General features: G+C 60.0%; 2 protein-coding genes across 6 annotated transcripts; both read left to right on the forward strand.

Annotated features, from left to right (window-relative positions):
• The first annotated feature begins 1075 nt into the window (after positions 1-1075).
• On the forward strand, positions 1076-6869 carry EPN3 (epsin 3). Of its 4 annotated transcripts, none has more exons than XM_088027312.1 (9): positions 1076-1613; positions 2523-2641; positions 3339-3419; positions 3769-3897; positions 4836-4923; positions 5402-5696; positions 5794-5966; positions 6099-6332; positions 6535-6869. In XM_088027312.1, the coding sequence occupies exons 1-9, from the start codon at positions 1076-1078 to the stop codon at positions 6867-6869; spliced, it is 1992 nt and encodes a 663-aa protein (XP_087883438.1). The 4 variants fall into 4 exon arrangements, with proteins under 4 accessions (XP_087883438.1, XP_087883439.1, XP_027951990.1 ...); XM_088027313.1 differs by having other exon boundaries at positions 5402-5671; positions 5850-5966; XM_028096189.1 differs by having other exon boundaries at positions 5402-5671; positions 5856-5966.
• A 4294-nt stretch (positions 6870-11163) lies between these two features.
• SPATA20 (spermatogenesis associated 20) lies at positions 11164-18889 on the forward strand. Of its 2 annotated transcripts, none has more exons than XM_028096223.2 (16): positions 11164-11240; positions 12224-12403; positions 12547-12611; positions 12750-12904; positions 12988-13131; positions 13240-13441; positions 13822-13952; positions 14053-14157; positions 14385-14459; positions 14557-14766; positions 14848-15040; positions 15348-15516; positions 15780-15991; positions 17344-17543; positions 18445-18525; positions 18719-18889. In XM_028096223.2, the coding sequence occupies exons 1-16, from the start codon at positions 11164-11166 to the stop codon at positions 18887-18889; spliced, it is 2370 nt and encodes a 789-aa protein (XP_027952024.2). The 2 variants fall into 2 exon arrangements, with proteins under 2 accessions (XP_027952024.2, XP_027952025.2); XM_028096224.2 differs by lacking the exon at positions 11164-11240 and adding an exon at positions 12019-12095.
• The last annotated feature ends 274 nt before the right edge of the window (positions 18890-19163 follow it).

The raw sequence follows: 19163 nt of genomic DNA on the forward strand, positions 1-19163 counted from the left end.
ACACTCTGATTGAGATGGAACTGAAACAATAAAGCAATCAGATGAATTGATTACAAATTACAACCCTGGCAATAAGTATCGGATTCATCTTCTAGAGACCTAGGGGTTAGTCCCAGCTCTGCCGCCTATACGCCGTGCCACTGTGGGCAGGCCACGTCCCCTCCCTGACCTCAGTGCTCTTGTGTGTACCACAGGGGTGGCTGTGGCTAGGTCACTTTGAGAGGCAGGGCCACCTTCCTGCCTCATACTCCTCTCTGGGCTTCTGGCCCAGCTCAAGTATTCCCTCTGAGCTACCCTTCCTCACCCTGCAGCTTCACCTTACCTTCAGATCTCCGGCCATCACCTCCACTGGGAAGTCCCCCCTGATTTTCCTAGCTTGGGTGCTCCTGGGCATGCCCACGCTCGACTGAATCGTCTGTGCCCCTGCAACTGGATGTGTGTGGGCCAGGACTTATGCTCTGTGCCTGGCACAGTGTTGGGCTCAGAGAAGGCCCCAGGAACTAGGCATTGAATGAATTAAGGTGTACAAACTAAAGCCATGAGAAATGAGATTGGGGACCGAGGAGCTGGAAAGGATTGGTCCTAAGCTAGATCCTGGCAGAAATGGAAGCCATAGCCAGGCAGGAACAGGGCGGGCAGGCATTCCTGGGGTGACTTTTGTGTCTCTCGCTCAGGGCAAGGGCTGGGGGGGGTTGTCTGCCAGGGTAGTTCCTGGCTCACACCAGCTCCATGAACCTCACTTCTTGGTCTGTGAATGGAGGTAATAATAATCTCAACTTTGTAGTGCGGCTGTGATGAGCAATGAGCACGCGAAGCTAGAAGTGCCTGCCAACGGCGGCTCCTGGCCGCGGGGACCCCTGGCCAGGCCTTCAGTCTGTGGCTGAGTGGCCGCTGAGGCAGGCCATCGCCCCTGAGTTCCGTCCCTCTCTTCCTCAGACCCATGTGGAACCCAAGGACGCAGCCGCTCTGCTGAGAGCACGGCGGCCCATCTCTGGAGACCGTGACCTCAAGACGGTGGCCCTCGGCCCTCCACCTCCAGCTGGGGCAGGGGCCGCCCATCTCCAAGTCCCCAGCCATGACGACCTCCGCGCTGCGGCGCCAGGTGAAGAACATCGTGCACAACTACTCGGAGGCTGAGATCAAGGTGCGCGAGGCCACCAGCAATGACCCGTGGGGCCCGCCCAGCTCGCTCATGTCGGAGATCGCCGACCTGACCTTCAACACAGTGGCCTTCGCCGAGGTCATGGGCATGCTGTGGCGGCGGCTCAACGACAGTGGCAAGAACTGGCGGCACGTGTACAAGGCGCTGACGCTGCTGGACTACCTGCTCAAGACGGGCTCCGAGCGGGTGGCCCATCAGTGCCGCGAGAACCTCTACACCATCCAGACGCTCAAGGACTTCCAGTACATCGACCGCGACGGCAAGGACCAGGGCGTCAACGTGCGCGAGAAGGTCAAGCAGGTGATGGCCTTGCTCAAGGACGAGGAGCGCCTCCGGCAGGAGCGGACCCATGCCCTTAAGACCAAGGAGCGCATGGCGCTGGAGGGCACGGGCATTGGCAGCGGGCAGCCGGGCCTCGGTCGCTCTCGCGGTTCCCCGTCCTCCTACAACTGTGAGTGAGCCCCGGGGCTGGGGCCGGGGGGCAGCCTGAGTTCCGAGGGATGTCACGAGCATTCACAGGGATGAGGAATGGGGCGCGGAAGACAGCCGCCAGGCACAGCAGGTGGCCCACAGGTTAATGCACAGCGGGGGCCGGGAGCTGTCCAGGGTGGGACAGTGTGGCCGCCGCCCGATCCGGTAGCAGGCGGTCTTGTGCCCCCTTCCGGCTGAGTGATCTAGACAGCCGCCTCTCTGAATCTCTGCTTCCTCATCTGTGAAGTAGGGAAAATCTTATCTACTCCAGTTGCTGGATGTGAGAATTAAGTGAGACCAGGCCCAGGAATGCCCTTGGCCTTGTGCCCAGACACATGGCACAGGGCGTTCCATCAGTGGCATTCCTCATGACCCCTTGCTCGAGGGCACTGTCCTTGAAAACAGGGGTGGCTGCAGAGCCGTTCTTGACTCTCCTCCCTGCCCTGCTGTGGGCTTCCTGGATCTGAGGGGTATTCAGGAGGGCCCTCCTTTCGTAAAGCCCTTGATGACGTGGCCTTGACTGACAGCCCTTGAAACCTCCCTCGTCACTGGACCCCAGCAGGATGGGACCCTCCCACGGGAAGAGTGCAGGAGCCGGAGGAGGGGACCTGGCTTTGAGTCTTACATCAGGAGCCCGGCCAGGCAACCCTGAGCTAGTGGCACCTCTGTAAAGGAGGGATTGGAGTCTCTGGCGGGGGTGGAATGGGGAACCGTACACCAAGGGCCAGGCATGCCGCCTGGGCCCCTGGAGCCCTCTACTGCCGGCCGTTTCCTTCCTCCTCAGTTTCCTTCTCTGAGCCTTAACTTTCTGATGGGGGGAAGTGGGGGGGAGTGGCTCGGGCACCTCTGTGGTTACAGAAGCCACGATGGCTGCTGCTGGTCATTGCAGCCTCCTCCTCGTCGCCCCGCTACACCTCTGACTTGGAGCAGGCCCGGCCCCAGACGTCAGGAGAAGAGGAGCTGCAGCTCCAGCTGGCCCTGGCCATGAGCCGTGAGGAGGCTGAGAAGGTGAGTCCCCTGGGGCAGCCTGGGAGGCCCCACAGCTGGGCTGGGGGTGGCATGGGGGGGACTAGAAGGAGGAAGGAAGGGTACCCCGATGCCCCACACCCTTGACTCCTAGGATCCTCTACTCTGGGCCCCGAGACCCCAGTCCAGCTCCCAAGGACAGCACCGGGCCTGTCCTTGTCCCTGCGATTGTTCTGGCAGGGACTGCCTCCCTGCCTCCAGTCCCCTCTGGCTGGGCCTAGAAAGGGCAGTGAGTACCTAGTGGGTTGAGGGTACGTGTGTGTCTTCCGCGCCTGCTGCAGTCCCGTGGAAGGGAAACAGTGAGTGTGCTGGGAGACACAGAGATGTGCTGACCCCACAACCCCTGCCATCAGCTGTCCTTTTGGGGGGACAGGGAACCACCCCCGATATCATCCGCTCTGCCTCTGTGGATCCAGGTAGACTGGGAGGGAAGCAGCTGGGGTTGGGCTTGGGGGCACTCAGGGAACCCAGAAGAAAAGGATCAAGCTTCTGGATTTTGAAACTGGTAGCAGATCCAGGCAGGGAGGAGGCCACACCCACCTTGCTGCCTGGGAGCTGGCCGCTCGCACCCACTCAGAGTGGGCACTTCTCTCTCCATCCCTTTCCCCCTGCAGGGCTATGTGGCCTGGGAGTGCACGGAGCACTGGGCCCTATTCACCCCTCTCTTCCTCCCTCACAGCCAGTCCCCCCAGCCTCCCACAGGGATGAGGATCTGCAACTGCAGCTGGCTCTGCGTCTGAGCCGGCAGGAGCATGAGAAGGTAGTGGGCCGAGCCTCCTGTGCTGGTGCAGGTGCAGATGCTGGTGCAGGTGCAGATGCTGGTGCAGGTGCTGGTGTAGGAGCAGGTGCAGATGCTGGTGCAGGTGCAGGTGCAGGTGCTGGTGTAGGAGCAGGTGCAGGTGCTGGTGCAGGTGCTGGTGTAGGAGCAAGAGCAGGTGCACGTGCTGGTGCAGGTGCTGCATAGGCACTAACCAGGCTCCTCCCGCTCTGCCCGGCGGTCCTGCTGTGCCTAACCTCTCTCTCACTGCACCCTTCTCAACTCCAGCTCCAGTCCCCTCCAGTCCAGCCTGGACTGCTCATGCTGTCCTCACTCCTCTTGCCTTCTGCAGGAGGTGAGGTCCTGGCCGGGAGATGACTCCCCTGTGGCCAATGGCGCTGGGGCTGCGGTCCGCCGTTGGCAAGATAAAAAGCTGGAGAGAGAAGAGAGAAAGGAGGAGGAGAAGCTGGAAACCAGCCAGGTAGGGAGAGGCTGCGGTGCATGGGCTGACTGAGCCTGCGACATGAACTGAGTTGATATTTGTAGAGTTTAGAACCACGCTTCATATACAGTAAACACTGTTAAAGCATTTATTCAATGAAAATGAGAGTGGAGGGGTGTGGTAGCCCCCAGACCCAGACCGCACGGGCTGATGACTGAGCTGAGAGCGAAGTGGGATACAAAGAATCCTGATCTGAGGCCCCAGGATTTGGGTTCTAGATTTGCTGCCACTCTGACTTGGGGCACATCACTGTTGTGGCCTCAGTTTCCCCCTTTTGTTGGACAGCTCCACCTCTGGTGTTCTAGGATTATGTGATGCTGTGGATGCAGCTGGGAGGGCGGGCTCAGGCACATGGTACTGACAATATCTTGGGTTCATACACATACTTTCCAAGAATAGGGGAGTGGGTAGCTGCTGGGAACAAAGCCACCCTCCAAAGCAGTGCATGCTACCCCTAGGGTGTCTCTGTCCCCTTTCTGCCCATGTTCACGGTGGCTAGTTTCTGACTTAGGAAGGCAGACTTGTCATAAGATCTTTTACCACCAATGGGCTGGGGATCACGACAGTTGAGGAAGGGGTCAGGCAGGCCCGGGTTTTATCCCAGCTCTGCCTCTCCCCAGCTGTGTGACTTCATGCAAAGCTTCTCCCCTCTCTGGGCCTCAGCTGGTGCATCTGTAAAATGGGCGCACCACTACCCGCATTACCTACTGCACAGGGTTGTTATGAACATCAGGCACTAAGTGGATGAGTAAACATTTTATAAACTGCAAAGCACTGTACAGAGGTGAGAGATCATTAGTAGATGTTTGTGAAATGAATAAAGGAGAGAATGAGCTGGACTGAGGGAGACGGGCCAGGGACTGCCCTCCTCTGGTCTTGCCCACTTCTGAGCCATGGCTGCCTCTCCCACTCCACAGTCCTCCATCCTGGACTTGGCAGACATCTTCGCACCCACCCCGGCCCTGCCCTCCACTCACTGCTCCGCTGACCCATGGGACATCCCAGGTGGGCATGCAGGGCTGCAAGAGGTTCCCACGCTGGCCCCAGAAAGCCCCTTCCTTCCCAGGCCACTTGCTGGCACCCACTCCCCATAGCTGAGGACCACTGGGCAAGTCACTCACCCTTCTGAGCCTCAGTTTCCTCTGGGACATGGGGTTGTAGTGAGGGATGGGAGAGCACGTATGGAAGAGACCCGCTCATGGAAAACTCAGAAATGTTCTCTTGTTTCCCCTGGTCACTCTGCCTTTCCTGTCCCAGCCCATCCCTGACTGGGAAGGTGGCCTGAGCTGCCTGTGCCTGGGAGTCCAGGCTCCTGGCATAACTCGCTCAATATGGGTTCCAGCTTGCTGGGTGGGTCCTGAGTCAGCATCCCATCTGTGAGATGGGACCCTTGGCCTCCCAACTCGGCCTGGGTAACTGGGAAGGGCCCTGGACTGGGTGTAAAGGTGGGCCTGAGGTCATGGCTGTGCTGTTCCTGTTTTAGGTCTCAGGCCGAACACAGAGCCTAGTGGCTCCTCCTGGGGGCCTTCTGCAGACCCCTGGTCTCCTATTCCCTCAGGAAGTGCCCTGTCCAGAAGCCAGCCCTGGGACTTGCCCCCTATGCTCTCCTCCTCTGAGCCCTGGGGCCGGACCCCAGTACTGCCCGCCAGACCCCCTTCCACAGACCTCTGGGCACAGAACTCCCCCCAGCACAAACTCCCCGATACTGGGGCTGACCCTTGGGGGGCCTCAGTGGAGACCTCCAATGCACCTGGTAAGCAGAGGGCCAGAGGGTGTGGGTGAGGGGCTGGAGGACTTCTGGGTCTCCTCCCTCCAGTGCCAAGGGGCAGCACATTCTGTCTGTGTTAAGAGGGCTGCTTGCCTGAAAGGGGTCAGACCAGTGCCTGCCCTTTTTGCCAACCTACCTCCTCTCCCTCTTCCTCCTTGGCCAGCTCTAGGTGGTACCTCGCCCTTTGACCCATTTGCCAAACCTCCAGTATCCACAGAGACCAAGGAGGGGCCAGAGTGTGCCCAGGCCCTGCCCTCGGGGAAGCCCAGCAGTCCTGTGGGTAAGCAGGAGGCAGGGGATGATACAGCTCTGGGGAATGATGAGGCCCACCCAGAGGTGACCTCCCTCCTCTTCTTCCCACAGAGTGACCATTCCCTCTCCCTACCAATGAGTTCTATCATCTCTGTTCCAGAGCTGGACCTGTTTGGAGACCCCATCCCCAGTTCCAAGCAAAATGGCACCAAGGAGCCAGATGCGTTTGACCTGGGGGTACTGGGGGAAGCGCTAACCCAGCGCCGCAGCAAGGAGGCCCGAACATGCCGGACTCCAGAGTCTTTCCTGGGCCCTTCAGCCTCCTCTTTGGTCAACCTTGATTCATTAGTCAAGGCGCCCCAGGCTGCAAAGACCCGAAACCCCTTCCTGACAGGTAGGATACCCCTTGTCCCCGCCGGGTCTCAACACTAGGGGCCGCCTGCTCTCTCCATCACTCTTTTCAGAGCCCGGCCCCTGCCCTAAAAATCTTACTCTTCTTCCCTATTTCTGAGACCCCAGATCTTGCCTCCCCTCCCCCCATTTAGGGCTGCGTCCCTTGGCGCGCTCCAAGCCCCCCACCCACTCTCGTTCCGCAGGTCTCAGCGCTCCATCTCCCACCAACCCGTTCGGTGCAGGCGAGCAGGGCAGGCCCACCCTGGACCAGATGCGCACCGGGTCGCCGAAGCTGGGCTTGGCGGCCAGCGGGCCGGTCGGGGCGCCCTTGGGCTCCATGACCTACAGCGCCTCCCTGCCCCTCCCGCTCAGCAGCGTGCCAGCCGGCGTGACCCTCCCCGCCTCGGTCAGCGTCTTCCCGCAGGCGGGCGCCTTCACACCGCCGCTCGCGAGCCTGCCGCAGCCGCTGCTGCCCACGTCGGGCTCTGCCGGGCCCTTGCAGCAGCCTCCGCAGGCGGGCACCAACCCCTTCCTTTGAGCGCAGCCCCGCCCCGCCCCCGCCGCCCGGCGCATGCGCGCGCGAGGGCCCGCCCCCGGCGGGCGGCGGGGCGGGGCGGGGGCGGAGCGGGCTGTCACCCCCCCACCCCCCCAGGTCCCGCCCCGGGAAGCCCGGAAAGGCTGGGACTTCGCCCCGCGGCCCGCCTCGGCGCTCGTCCGGGCCTCCGCAGCACTCCGCGGCTCCTGGAACTTGAGACTGACGACTTCCCGGGGCTGAGACCACGCCCGCGTGGTAAAGACTGGAGCCCGCCGACTCCCCTCCCACCAAGTGCACCCTTTGCGAGGCGTAGCGGCTGGGTCAGGGCCACAGCGCGAATCTCCGGCTGCCGTGGGAACAAGTGCCCCGCAGTGTGGGGCGCAAAAATGCTCCCACTTTCCGTGCAACCCCCACAGCCTGGCACCTTCGCTTCCAGATGCTCCCCAGGCTCCCACTCATTCTCTCATTTCATTCATTTACCACAGATCAGCACTGGGGATGATCTCATGGCAGGGAACAATAGGCAGGTGTTCCCATTCGCTGCGCACTCGTTCTCTGCTAAGCACTTTAGACAGATTATTTAATTTAATCCTTACAACGATCCTCTGAGGTAGATCATACTATTCCCACTCATGGCTGGCTACATAATTTGTGGGGCCCAGTGCAAAATGAAGAGGTGGGGCCCTTTTTCCAAATTAAGAATTTCAAAATGGGGGCAGCAAAGCGTTAAACCAAGTGCATAACCCTTGGTCCTGCTCTCATTTTATAGGTGAGTGAACAGGCTCAGAGAGGTTAAGCGGCATGCTCAAAGTCACAAAGCTATCCCGGACCGGGGCTGGGATTCCTGACTGTCTGGCTCCACATCCCTGAGCTCCCAGGCTGTACCCCAGGTTTCATTTGCAAATAATGACCTACCGTGAACAAAGTGCCGGGCTCACCTGGGAGGGATCCAAGAATTGCTAAGCCCACGGCCTCCAGGAGCTCGGAACTCAGTGGGGAGACAAGCCTGGTCCTGGAGCCCTCCGGCTTTGTTTTACTGAGTCACCTTAAATCTGGCTCTACCCTCCCCCACCTTCCTTCCCACCCACCCCACCCCCCTTCCCGGACAAGAAATTCAATCTCAGCCCTGCTGAGAGAGCCTGACCCCTCCTGAGGGCTTATGTCGGGTCTAAGAAACCAAGGGGAGGTTTCTTGGTATCAGGCAGGGCCTGGTACCTTCTGAAGTCCACCATGGTCACCCCCATTCCTTTTCTCCTCAATGCTCTCCCACCACTGGACCACCCGACACTGATTTGTCCTCAGTGCTCAGGGTCTGGCCCTACTAGCAGCCCCCACCCCCTTTTAGGTCACTGAGGGAAAACAGCCTTCCATAGACCAGAAACACAAAAGTGTGTTTATTTGGGGGTGGGGAACAATGCTGCTCTCTTTCTTAAGTGGAAGGGGGACTGGGGAAAGGAGCTGCTTTTTTTTGTTTGTTTGTTCTTTGTTTGGGAGGGAGGGAGGGAGTCCTACCATGGCTGTTACAGGCAGGATGGACAAGAGCACATACCTAGGAGTCAGACCGACAAAGTTCAAAACTCTGCTCCAAGATTTGCACTTAATAATAATAATCACTTAGTAATAAGTGGTTATGCTCCCTGACCTTGAGTAAATTACTTAACCTCTCTATGACTCTGTGCCTCCATTTCCTTATTTGTTAAATGGGAACAAGAGTTTCTTCCCTATGAGGTTGCTATGTGGCTCCTCCCAGGCCAGTGTTCATTTGGCCCCCGGCCCACCCTCTTCAGAGACACTACCCGTGAGCAATGAGTCCATCATACCCCTCATTCCTGGTCTTGCCAGGCAGTGCCCAGAGTCCAGCCCCCATCTGTCTTCGGCCACACACACCTGGGAGGTCTCCATCCTTGGTTGCTGCCTTACCCATCGCCTCTCCCCTACCTGGGCCCTCCTCTTCTAAACTGGCTCTCCCTTGTGGACTTGACTTTCCTGAGGATTCCCAAGGGGTGCTGCCTGACCCCCACAAAGAAGAGGTTGGTAGCCTTGCTCCCCGTAACTCCTTCTGGACCATTTGCCTCCTATAAGAGCCTTCCTTCTTGGAGGCTGGAGCCACTTGGCCGTCCTGCCTGCTCTCCACCTGGGGCTGTGCTCCACCTCATTCTCACCATGCTTCGGTCTTGGCTCACAATCTTCTCACCCAGATCTTGCTTAACTCTGCGTGACTCCATTATTCAGGAGGATGGCCTTGACCTCTCAGCTACCCTTACCCATGGTCACTCTTTTGGGCTTGTCATCACCCTAAATTCCTTCACATTCAAGGCAGGCTTCCTGCTCTCTGATCTTAATCTCATTTCTTCCAGGGAGCACCCACCAGACCCTCCACCTGCCAACCTTTCCGCCACCACTCCAACCTTCTCAGAGATCGCTTCTCTCCTTGATGTCAGTTGCCTTCTCTCAACCAAATCCTTCCCCTTGATATTTGCCATAATTAGCCTCATCCATCTTGAAAGTCTTTCCATCTTTCCCCTCAGATGAAGCACCCATGCTACTTCTCTGCCTCCTTTCTTTTCCCTCCTCCTGACCCACTCCAGTCGGCTTTTGTTGTCAGCCAAGCCCACCCAGTGACCCATGTTGCTAAGGCCAGTAGGCCTTGTTCTGTCCCATCCCAGTTGGCTTTTCCAGAATCCAACCATGAGGATCCTTCCTCCTTGCAACTCTCTGTCCCGTTGCCTTTGGGACACCACCCTCTCCTGGTGTTCCCTTGACCCTCCAGTGGTTCTCTCTGTATCTTCCATGGGTGCACCCCTGAGTTCCCTGAGCCTGCTCCTCTCCTCGTGCTGCTTCCAGGCCTGCACTGTCTGCACACTGAACCCCCTGATTCCTCCCACCAACCTCTCCTCTCCACACTCTCTCCACACATGCATCTCAAGGGCACCTCCAACCAACATGTCCAAAACTGACCTCACAAAATCCTGCCTGAGCCTTTCCGTGCCCCCTCCTCAGCAAATGGCCTCACCCTCCAGCATAAGCCCTGCTCTGCAAACCAGTCTTGACACCTCCCTCTCCCTCACTGCCAATCCTGAGGATGTCTCCTCCTCTACAGGCCTCAAGACCTTCTCATGACCTCCACCTCCACAGGTGCGGACCTCCACCATCTCCCCTGGGTCCTGCCAGGGTCTCCTAACCAATCCTGTTTCCACTCGTGCCCCTTTCCAGTCCATTCTCCACTAGGAAGCCAGAGGGACCTTTCCAATGCGCAGGGTCACTCCCCTGACCAGAGCCCTTCAATATCGTTCTTCTCTCATAACCAAAACTCCTAACTCACAGCTCTTGAGTCCCACCAGGACCTGGAGGCTTGCCTTCCTCCAAACTCACAACGTCATCTCTCCTCTCTCTCTTCCCTTGGCTCTCTGCCCTGCAGCCATGCCTGCCTTCCCCAGTTCCTCAGCTCTGACTCACTGCTATGCCACAGGGCCTTTGCACATCGGTTTCTACTGTTTCCCCAGCACTCCCCCCACACCCTCTCTGGACCCCATCCTCTTGTTGTTCTTCCATGGCTGCTACACAAATGTGATTTCCTCGGGGAAGCCTCTCCTGCCTCGACTCTCCCACCAGACCAGGCTCCTTTTTATATGAGAAGTCATGGCACTTCTCAAAGTGGGTGGTCCTACATTCATGTGTGTGGCTGTCAGATTAACTTCTGGCTCCTTCAACAGACTGAGCAACCCAGGGGCAGGAGCCCGGTCTCTCTCCGCCCACCACTGTACCTAAGCAGAGTGCCTGGCAGGCAGTAGGCACTCAAGAAATATTGGCTGAATGTAGCAAATGAGACAAGTGTGTAAAGTACACGATAGGACACGACGTTGGCTCATCGTTATTATTCAGGGAAGCCTTCTTGGGAGTGGGTGGGATTTGCGCAGAACCTTGAGATGGAGCGTATTTGGCCAGGTGGGTCTGGACCAGGTTGGACAAAATGACCTGAGGCTCTGGCATCCCACGGCTCTGACAGCCTCACAACCCTCCATGTTCTTCCCATGAGGGTGATCCTCCCGCGGGCAGCTGAGTCGGCCCGATTTTGTGCACAGACGCGCGTCCTCCCAAGCCCGGGCTGCCCGGGTTGCCATCCCATGCTCGGCCAGCGGGCGGCGCGAGGAGACCAGCCACGCGGCGGCCGGGAGTCTCGGCGAAGACCCGCCCGAGGCTCGGGGCGGGGCGGGGGGGGGGTGCCCTGGTCCGCCCCTCGCAGCCTGCAGGCCTCCCTCCCCCGGCCGCAGCGTCCCGGCCTCGGCCGCCGGCAGCCATGCTCGGCGCACGGGCCTGGCTGGGCCGTGGCCTCCTGCTGCCCCGCGCCGGGTCCGGCTTCGCCGCGAGCCGCAGGTACGGGCGCGTGAGTGGGCTGCTGCGGCGCGCCTTGCGCCCAAGGGGTCCCGGGACCGGTCCACTGCGCTGGTCCCCAGTGCCTGCCCGGCCACCCCTCCTGCCTCCTCCCCACGCCAGTCTGCTCCAGACCTGGCCCAGGCAGTAACGCGCCCCTGCCCCCCCCCCCCCCCCCCCCCGTCTCCCGTCTCCCCGTCCCTTCCTGCTGCAGGGCTAGCTCCCCGGGGACTCTCCTGACACCACCTGCAGGAAGCCTTCCTTGAACCCCAATGCTGGGCCTAGGGTCCTTATCCAGCGGCACCCTGGACTGACCTGTCACAGCTCTATGGCTGCAGAGGCCTGTCATTTAGGTCTGCCCTGCGGCGCCAGGCTCCCAGGCTGAGCCCCCGCCCCCGCCCCTGAGATCTGAGCCAGTTTCTGACTCCCTGGGCGGCCTGCGGGTCTGGCCTCATGGAAGTGCCCAGGGGTGGATGTTGAGTGAGAAGATCCCCATTGTCGATTTTCCTCTCGTTGCCCCCCTCCCAGTCCAGTCCCAGATCCAGTTCTTGCCCTGTCCAGCCACCAGCAGCAGGCAGCCTCCTGCCCAGATCACCAGCCCAGGCCTGCCAGAGAGATATCTCCAGCACAGCCATCATGGGGAGGGGCCCTGTTGTGGGGGAAAGAATGGAGACTGAAGGGCCATTCTGCCCATTGTGACTCACCTTGACCTCACAGTCATCATCCTTCCCACGGCCAGGTCTGAGAGGTTGGGGGAGACTAACCTGGCAGGGAGCCCCCCATGAGCCACCTTCCTTCACCCCCCCAAAAACACAAGGGGGAGCACAAAGGCCACGGTCTCCCCCGTGGTTCAGAAAGGTGGGTTGGGCTGGGAGCAGGAGGTTCCAGGAGAGGGGCCAGAGGGCAGGGGCGGGCGGCTAGTATGGGCCTCTGGGGTAGGCCCGGGGAGGGGGGAACCCCTCACTTGACCCACCTGCCCATGCCAGGGGTAGCTCCGCCCGGGACAAGGACCGAAGTGTGACGGTCAACAGTACAGTGCCCATGCCTGTTGGAGGGAAGGGAAGCCGGACCAGCTGCTCCCCATCCACACTCCAGAAGGTTCCCAACCGCCTGATCAATGAGAAGTCACCGTACCTCCTGCAACATGCTTACAACCCTGTGGACTGGTGAGGACCACTCCTGATGCCCTTTCCCCTGCAGGGCGGGGGGGGGAGCAGCTGGGCTCTCAGCCCCTCCTGTACCACCCCCCGCCCCTGCACCCACCCCCATCCTGGGGCTAGTGAGTGATGCCTAACCCTGCCGGGCCTAGGTACCTCTGGGGACAGGAAGCCTTTGACAAGGCCAGGAAAGAAAACAAGCCAATTTTCCTTTCAGGTACAGTAGCCACCTTCCCTGGGATGGGAGGAAGGGAGCGGTAGTGGATAGGGGAAGCGTCCTCTGGGCCTGGGGCCTCCCAGGAAACCTCCAACCAGTCACTGGTACCCCTCCCGGCCCACCGTGGCCCCATTCCAGTGGGGTACTCCACCTGCCACTGGTGCCACATGATGGAGGAAGAATCCTTCCAGAATGAGGAGATCGGCCGCCTGCTCAGTGAGGACTTCGTCAGCGTGAAGGTTGACCGGGAGGAGCGGCCGGATGTGGACAAGGTGTATATGACCTTCGTGCAAGTAAGCAGTCTTCCCGTGTATTGGGCAGGGGGTCATCTGTGCACAGGGGGCCGCTCCCCTCACCCTCGCCCTCTCTCTGCCAGGCCACCAGCAGTGGTGGGGGCTGGCCCATGAACGTGTGGTTGACTCCCAACCTCCAGCCCATTGTGGGGGGCACCTATTTTCCCCCTGAGGATGGCTTGACCCGAGTTGGCTTCCGCACGGTGTTGCTGAGGATACGGGAGCAGGTTGGTGTGCTCCTGGGGAGTGGAGAGGGGTGGGGACTGGGGGGGGAGGTCAAGGGCGAGGGGCCCCCACTGTAGGCTGACCTCCGGGTCTGCCCCTGCCTCCCACAGTGGAAACAGAACAGGAACACCTTGCTGGAGAACAGCCAGCGTGTCACCACAGCCCTGCTGGCCCGCTCGGAGATCAGCATGGGTGACCGACAGGTGCCCCCCTCCGCCGCCACCATGAACAGCCGCTGCTTCCAGCAGCTGGACGAGGGCTATGATGAAGAGTATGGTGGCTTTGCGGAGGCCCCCAAGTTCCCCACGCCGGGTCTGTGCCCCCCCCCGCCACGCGTGTGCCACCCCCCATCCCAGCCCTCTGATGCCTGTCTGGCCCATCTTTTCTGACCGCTGGCTGGGTCATTAAGCACCTGCTCTCCTGACTGGCCAGTGAGCTCCTTCCCCCCACCTGCCAGTAGCTCGCTCGTGAAGACCTGACTTCTGATCTGAGCGGCAACCCCATGACACTGACCTGGGTAATGATGTTCTGTCTTCCATGTTGACCGTTGACCTCCTAACCTCCAGGGTGTCCCGGGAGACAGCTTGTTGAGTGAACCCCTAACCCCAGCCTGGCCAAAGGCCTCCCGATCACCCAGATCTCTGCCCCCTGTCTCCCGCACGCTCTCACCCAAGTGCTCTTGGTGCCCACAGTGATCCTGAACTTCCTGTTCTCCTACGGGCTCAGCCATCGACTGACCCAGGATGGCTCTCGGGCCCAACAGATGGCCTTGCACACCCTGAAAATGATGGCTAACGGGGGCATCCGAGACCATGTGGGACAGGTGAGAGGGATTAGGCATTCCCTGGAGGGGGCAGCCGGAGGCAGGGGGGTGGGGACAGAGGCTGGGGTCGGCCTCTAGCCTCATGTCCTGCCTGGCACAGGGTTTCCACCGCTACTCCACGGACCGCCAGTGGCACATCCCCCACTTCGAGAAGATGCTGTACGACCAGGCACAGCTCGCAGTGGCCTATACACAGGCCTTCCAGGTGACCCCTGAACCCGGCCCAGGGCAGACACTTAGCCTGTCCACCTACCTCTGGCTGCCTCTCTAGGGCTTTCTTGGGGACTTGTGGCCCCCCCCTTAACTTCACCCCTGATTCCCTCCTATATGCTCAGGCTCCCTCCCCACCCTCCTGGGAGAATGCTGACTGCCCTCTCTGTACCTAGGCCACCCCAGAGACCTCTGTTTACAGTCTCCTTCCTCCCGCCTCAGATCTCTGGTGACGAGTTCTACTCCGACGTTGCCAAAGGCATCCTGCAGTACGTGGCTCGGAACCTGAGTCATCGGGTGTGTGTCTACTGAGGCAGGCGGGCCTGGTTGCAGGAGGGCTTGGGTCCTCCGCTGCCCTTAAAGCTGGGGCCAGCCAACTCTCCTCTCCCCACAGTCTGGAGGCTTCTATAGCGCAGAGGACGCAGACTCACCCCCAGAGCGGGGCATGCGGCCCAAAGAGGGTGCCTTCTATGTGTGGACGGTCAAAGAGGTCCAGCAGCTCCTTCCTGAGCCTGTGCTGGGTGCCACTGAGCCCCTGACCTCGGGCCAGCTCCTCATGAAGCACTACGGACTCACGGAGGCCGGCAATATCAGCCCCAGTCAGGTGAGGATGCTCGGGGACGGGAGGGGTCCTGAGGCCCAGCAAGTGAAGGGACTTCCTCTTACAAAGGGCTGTTTTCCTCAGGACCCCAAGGGGGAGCTGCAGGGCCAGAATGTGCTGACTGTCCGGTATTCGCTGGAACTGACCGCTGCCCGCTTTGGCCTGGACGTGGACGCTGTCCGGACCTTGCTCAACGCTGGGCTGGACAAGCTCTTTCAGGCCCGGAAACATCGGCCGAAGCCACACCTGGACAGCAAGATGCTGGCCGCCTGGAACGGTGGGGCGGCCAGGCCTGACGCCTGATCCTGTTTAGATTTACCCTTCAAGAGGCCCCTTCTATACGTCAGGCAGCTGCTAGATATCAATTCTCCCTTTATCTGGTTTATCATCCCCAATTTACAGATGAACCAACCGAGGCTTAAAGAGCTTAAGTGACCCACCCCAGGTCACACACAGGGGGCAGAAGCTCTCACCCCATTGCTCCAGAGAGGTGTCAGGGCTTGGGGGGGGGGTGGTTGGCAAGGCGGACATGCCTGGAAGGGCCCGGCTAGCTTCTCACGACCACCAGTGTCTCCTCCCTCCAGGACTGATGGTGTCTGGCTACGCTGTGACTGGGGCTGTCCTGGGTCTGGAGAGGCTGATCACCTATGCCGTCAATGGTGCCAAGTTCCTGAAGAGGCATATGTTTGACGTGGCCAGTGGCCGCCTGATGCGGACGTGCTATGCGGGCCCCGGGGGAACCATAGAGCACAGGTCAGGGGCGGGGCGGCCCTGGAAGGCTTGTCTCCCTGGGCATCCCAGGCCCATGTCTGCCCCTCTCCCTACCTCCTGGTAGGCTCCAATCCCAGCTCTGCTGTCCGCTCACTGTGAGCTCTTAACTTCCCTGGGCCCGGTTACCCACCCGGGAAATGGGCTAAGTGCACCCACCGAAGAGTACCGGCAACGGGCCTCCTCTGGGAAAGCCGCTCTCTCCCGGGGCCTGTCTCCAGCTCCTTCTCTAATGCCTGTCCCCCCAGCAACCCGCCCTGCTGGGGCTTCCTGGAGGACTATGCCTTCGTAGTGCGGGGCCTACTGGATCTGTACGAGGCCTCGCAGGAAAGCTCCTGGCTCGAGTGGGCTCTGCGGCTGCAGGACACGCAGGATAGGCTTTTCTGGGACTCCCGAGGTGGCGGCTACTTCAGCAGTGAGGCCGAGCTGGGGGCTGGTCTGCCCCTGCGTCTGAAGGACGGTCAGTGGTGGGTTGGAGCTGACGTGGACCCAGTTAGGGCTTGGTTTTCCCTGGGGGAGGCATAAGTGAAGCGTAATGGGTAAAGAGCCAGCATGGGTTTGCATCGCCACTGCTTATAACCAATTGACTCGGAGTTGGTCTCTTTATATTCCAGATCCTCAGTTTCTTAATATGAGCTAACAGAGCTAATGTTGGTACTAACTCACAGGGTAGACATAGAAACGAATTTAGCTATTTGGCGGAACATGGGGGGTAGCAGTAACTGGCGTGCCTGGAGTCACATATCACACAAGGCTAACCCTCACGAAATACAGTGTAGCAGGGGAAACAGCTAATAAACAGTAGTGACTAATGCACGAGTGCATGCACAGATGCATACTTGCAATGTGAGTGCCATCAGGAAGTAGACGCCGGGCCACTTCTGTTTTAGTACGGCTCACCATCACCTGACGCGTCTGGTCTGTTCATGGTCTCCCTCCCCCAACTCAAATGTAAGCATCTCAGGAGCAAGACTTCCTTTTCCTTCTACATTCCCAGAGTCTAGCGTAGGCCCAGCACATAGCAGGTGCTCCATAAATGTTAGGTGAAGGAATGAAAGGACCTTGAGAGAGAACAACTGCGGGGCCCAACTCAGCCAGGGGGAGATCCGATCAAACCGAGGACAGGCGTCATTTAGCCCCAAGGGTTAGGAGGAGCCTGGAGGACGGAGGATGGGGCCGAGGCCAGAGGAGGGGAGCCGCCCATGAGGGCAAAGCTGGATCTCTGCAGTGTCTTACAGGCATGGCAAGGAGTGGAAATCTCTGACGGGTTTTAAGTAGGTTGTAATCTGGTCCAGTTAGGTCTAGGAATATCATTCTGACTGAAGGTGGACAAGGGACCTTCCGAAGCGAGCAGAGGAAACTGGGTGACCCGTTAGGAGGCCGTTAGTGGCATTCAGTCGGGGCGAGGGCTGGCCACAGACAAGCTAGAAGTATGCGATGGGGAGAAGTGGTGGGATTTAGGTCTACTCTGGCAACAGACCCAGTAGATTCTGGGTGGATTAGAAGTTGGGGAGGGGGGAGGGACAAGGATGGTGGCACTCTGGTTCCAGCAGCTGGGTGGCTGGATTGAGGAATCCACAGTGAGATGGGGGACCTGGGGGACCAAAAGTTCACCCTGGGGCAAATGGCTGAGAGAACAAAAGATCAGCAACTGTTGGTGCTGGCCTTACCATCCGAGCTGGAGCAGGAGTGGGCGGGGTGGGGGGGTACTTTTTTCCATCCCATCCCCATCCCCCACAACTGTGGCCACAATCCTGGGGCGGGGTCCCGGGACCCAGTGAGCCTCCTTCACTGCTCCGCTTCCCCCTGCAGACCAGGATGGCGCGGAGCCCAGTGCCAACTCTGTGTCAGCCCACAACCTGCTTCGGCTGCACGGCTTTACGGGGCACAAAGACTGGATGGACAAGTGTGTGCGCCTGTTGACCGCCTTCTCTGAGCGCATGCGCCGTGTCCCCGTGGCTTTGCCCGAGATGGTCCGTGCCCTCTCAGCCCATCAGCAGACCCTCAAGCAGGTGGGTGGGGCGGGGGCAAGGGCACTGGCGCTCGGACCCTGGGTGGAAGGGGATCTGGGGCTGCAGTAGGGGATGGGGACATGGGTGGTACTCCTGGAGCCGTCCCCCAGAGCTCAGGTCTGTGAGTGTGTGGCCGTCTAGGAGTATGTGTGCAGGTGTCTTCATGGGGATGTCCGTCTGAGCTGCTCTACTCAGCAGAGGTACCTGAGTGAGTGCGCATCTGAGGGGCCAGGCCTCTGGCATGGGCAAGTGGCTGTATGAGCACCTGTTGCTGGGGTTCTCAGTGCAGGGAGGGCGGGAGGCAGGGATTAGATATGGGTCCCTGTGGCTGGTGAAGCATTTCTCTGTAGGTCTCTGTGTGTCTGTGTAGCTGGGTCTGCCAGTGTGTGTGTGGCTATATGCTTACCTGCGTGCCAGTCCCTATTTGCGTTATTGCTGCATGTGCACATCTAGATATGTGTGGCCCTGGGGGTGTGTGACTGTGTGTGAGCAGGTCTGCTGAGCGTGTGCGGGTGAGCGTTCACCGGTCTGCATTTGCCTGCCTGCATGTGCATGCCCCGTGTTCAGGTTATATTTGCATGTTTGCCTGCATATCTCTGTGTGTATGTGTGTGTGTTGTGTGCTGGTGTCTGCGCCTATGGGTACGTCTCCCTGTGTTCGTGTCTGTGCCACTGTGTGGGACACCATCACTTTGTGTGTTCCCGGGTATGTGTGTCCACGTCCCCACTTGCTGAGCTTGCACCTGAGGCAGCCTCCTGGCAGCTGGTCTGGAGGAGGCTGAGCCAAGTCTGTGTTCCTTCCTGGGGCTATAGTGCAGAGTGGAGGGAGGATGGGGAACCCCTGGGGGGTCTGGTCCAGCTCCCTGCACCTGACCCTGGAGTTACCCTTCTGCTCTGGCCAGATCGTGATCTGCGGAGACCCCCAGGCCAAGGACACCAAGGCTCTGTTGCAGTGTGTCCACTCCATCTACATCCCTAACAAGGTTAGAGTCTGCGAGCCCAGCCCCTGCCTCCAACTCCCCTGCCCAGCGCCGCCGCCCCCCCCCCCCCCGCCCCGCACCTCTCCACCATCCCCTCCTCTGGAGGCCTGGGAGAGGAAAGGAAAGCCGCGTGGGCCCCGCCAGCGTCGCAGCACCCCCCAGCCCCCGGTGACCGTCTACTCTGCTGCTCCCACAGGTGCTGATCCTGGCCAATGGGGACCCGTCCAGCTTCCTGTCCCGCCAGCTGCCCTTCCTCAGCACCCTGCGGCGGCTGGAAGACCGGGCCACGGCCTACGTGTGTGAGGACCAAGCCTGCTCGATGCCCGTCACGGAGCCCTGCGACTTACGGAAACTGTTACATCCGTGACTGCCTCGGCCACCTCAGGCAGGGGCAGGAGGCCCAGCTTCCCAGCTGGCCGGAGACCCAGGCCCGGTAGAGCCCTGAGCACGCTGTGGCCATCCCTGGGCACCCTGTCACCGGGTGCCCTTGGCCATCCTTGCCGCTTCCCCCATGGGCACCCACTCACCCTGGAATAAACCTAACAGCATCCCGCGGGAACCTCGGGGCCTCTGCCTTGCTTGTGGGAGGGGTGCGCCGCTTGCTGACCCCTCCGCCTTCTCCAGGGACGCTGCCCCAGTCC

Source organism: Eumetopias jubatus, unplaced genomic scaffold (assembly GCF_037043125.1).
Source record: "Eumetopias jubatus isolate StellerSeaLion01/CBP00866 unplaced genomic scaffold, mEumJub1_p1.0 scaffold_10, whole genome shotgun sequence".
NCBI classification, from domain to species: domain Eukaryota; kingdom Metazoa; phylum Chordata; class Mammalia; order Carnivora; family Otariidae; genus Eumetopias; species Eumetopias jubatus.

What these genes read in the sequence shown, in the direction of transcription:
- EPN3 (XM_088027312.1), top strand. Translation starts at nt 1,076, where the DNA reads ATGACGACCTCCGCGCTGCGGCGCCAGGTGAAGAACATCGTGCACAAC. An exon ending in GCCGGCAGGAGCATGAGAAG is followed by an intron (nt 3,420 to 3,768) that starts GTAGTGGGCCGA and finishes TGCCTTCTGCAG; the next exon opens with GAGGTGAGGTCCTGGCCGGG. An exon ending in CAGAGGGCCAGAGGGTGTGG is followed by an intron (nt 5,697 to 5,793) that starts GTGAGGGGCTGG and finishes GAAAGGGGTCAG; the next exon opens with ACCAGTGCCTGCCCTTTTTG.
- SPATA20 (XM_028096223.2), top strand. Translation starts at nt 11,164, where the DNA reads ATGCTCGGCGCACGGGCCTGGCTGGGCCGTGGCCTCCTGCTGCCCCGC. An exon ending in GCAATATCAGCCCCAGTCAG is followed by an intron (nt 14,767 to 14,847) that starts GTGAGGATGCTC and finishes TGTTTTCCTCAG; the next exon opens with GACCCCAAGGGGGAGCTGCA. An exon ending in GATGCTGGCCGCCTGGAACG is followed by an intron (nt 15,041 to 15,347) that starts GTGGGGCGGCCA and finishes TCCTCCCTCCAG; the next exon opens with GACTGATGGTGTCTGGCTAC.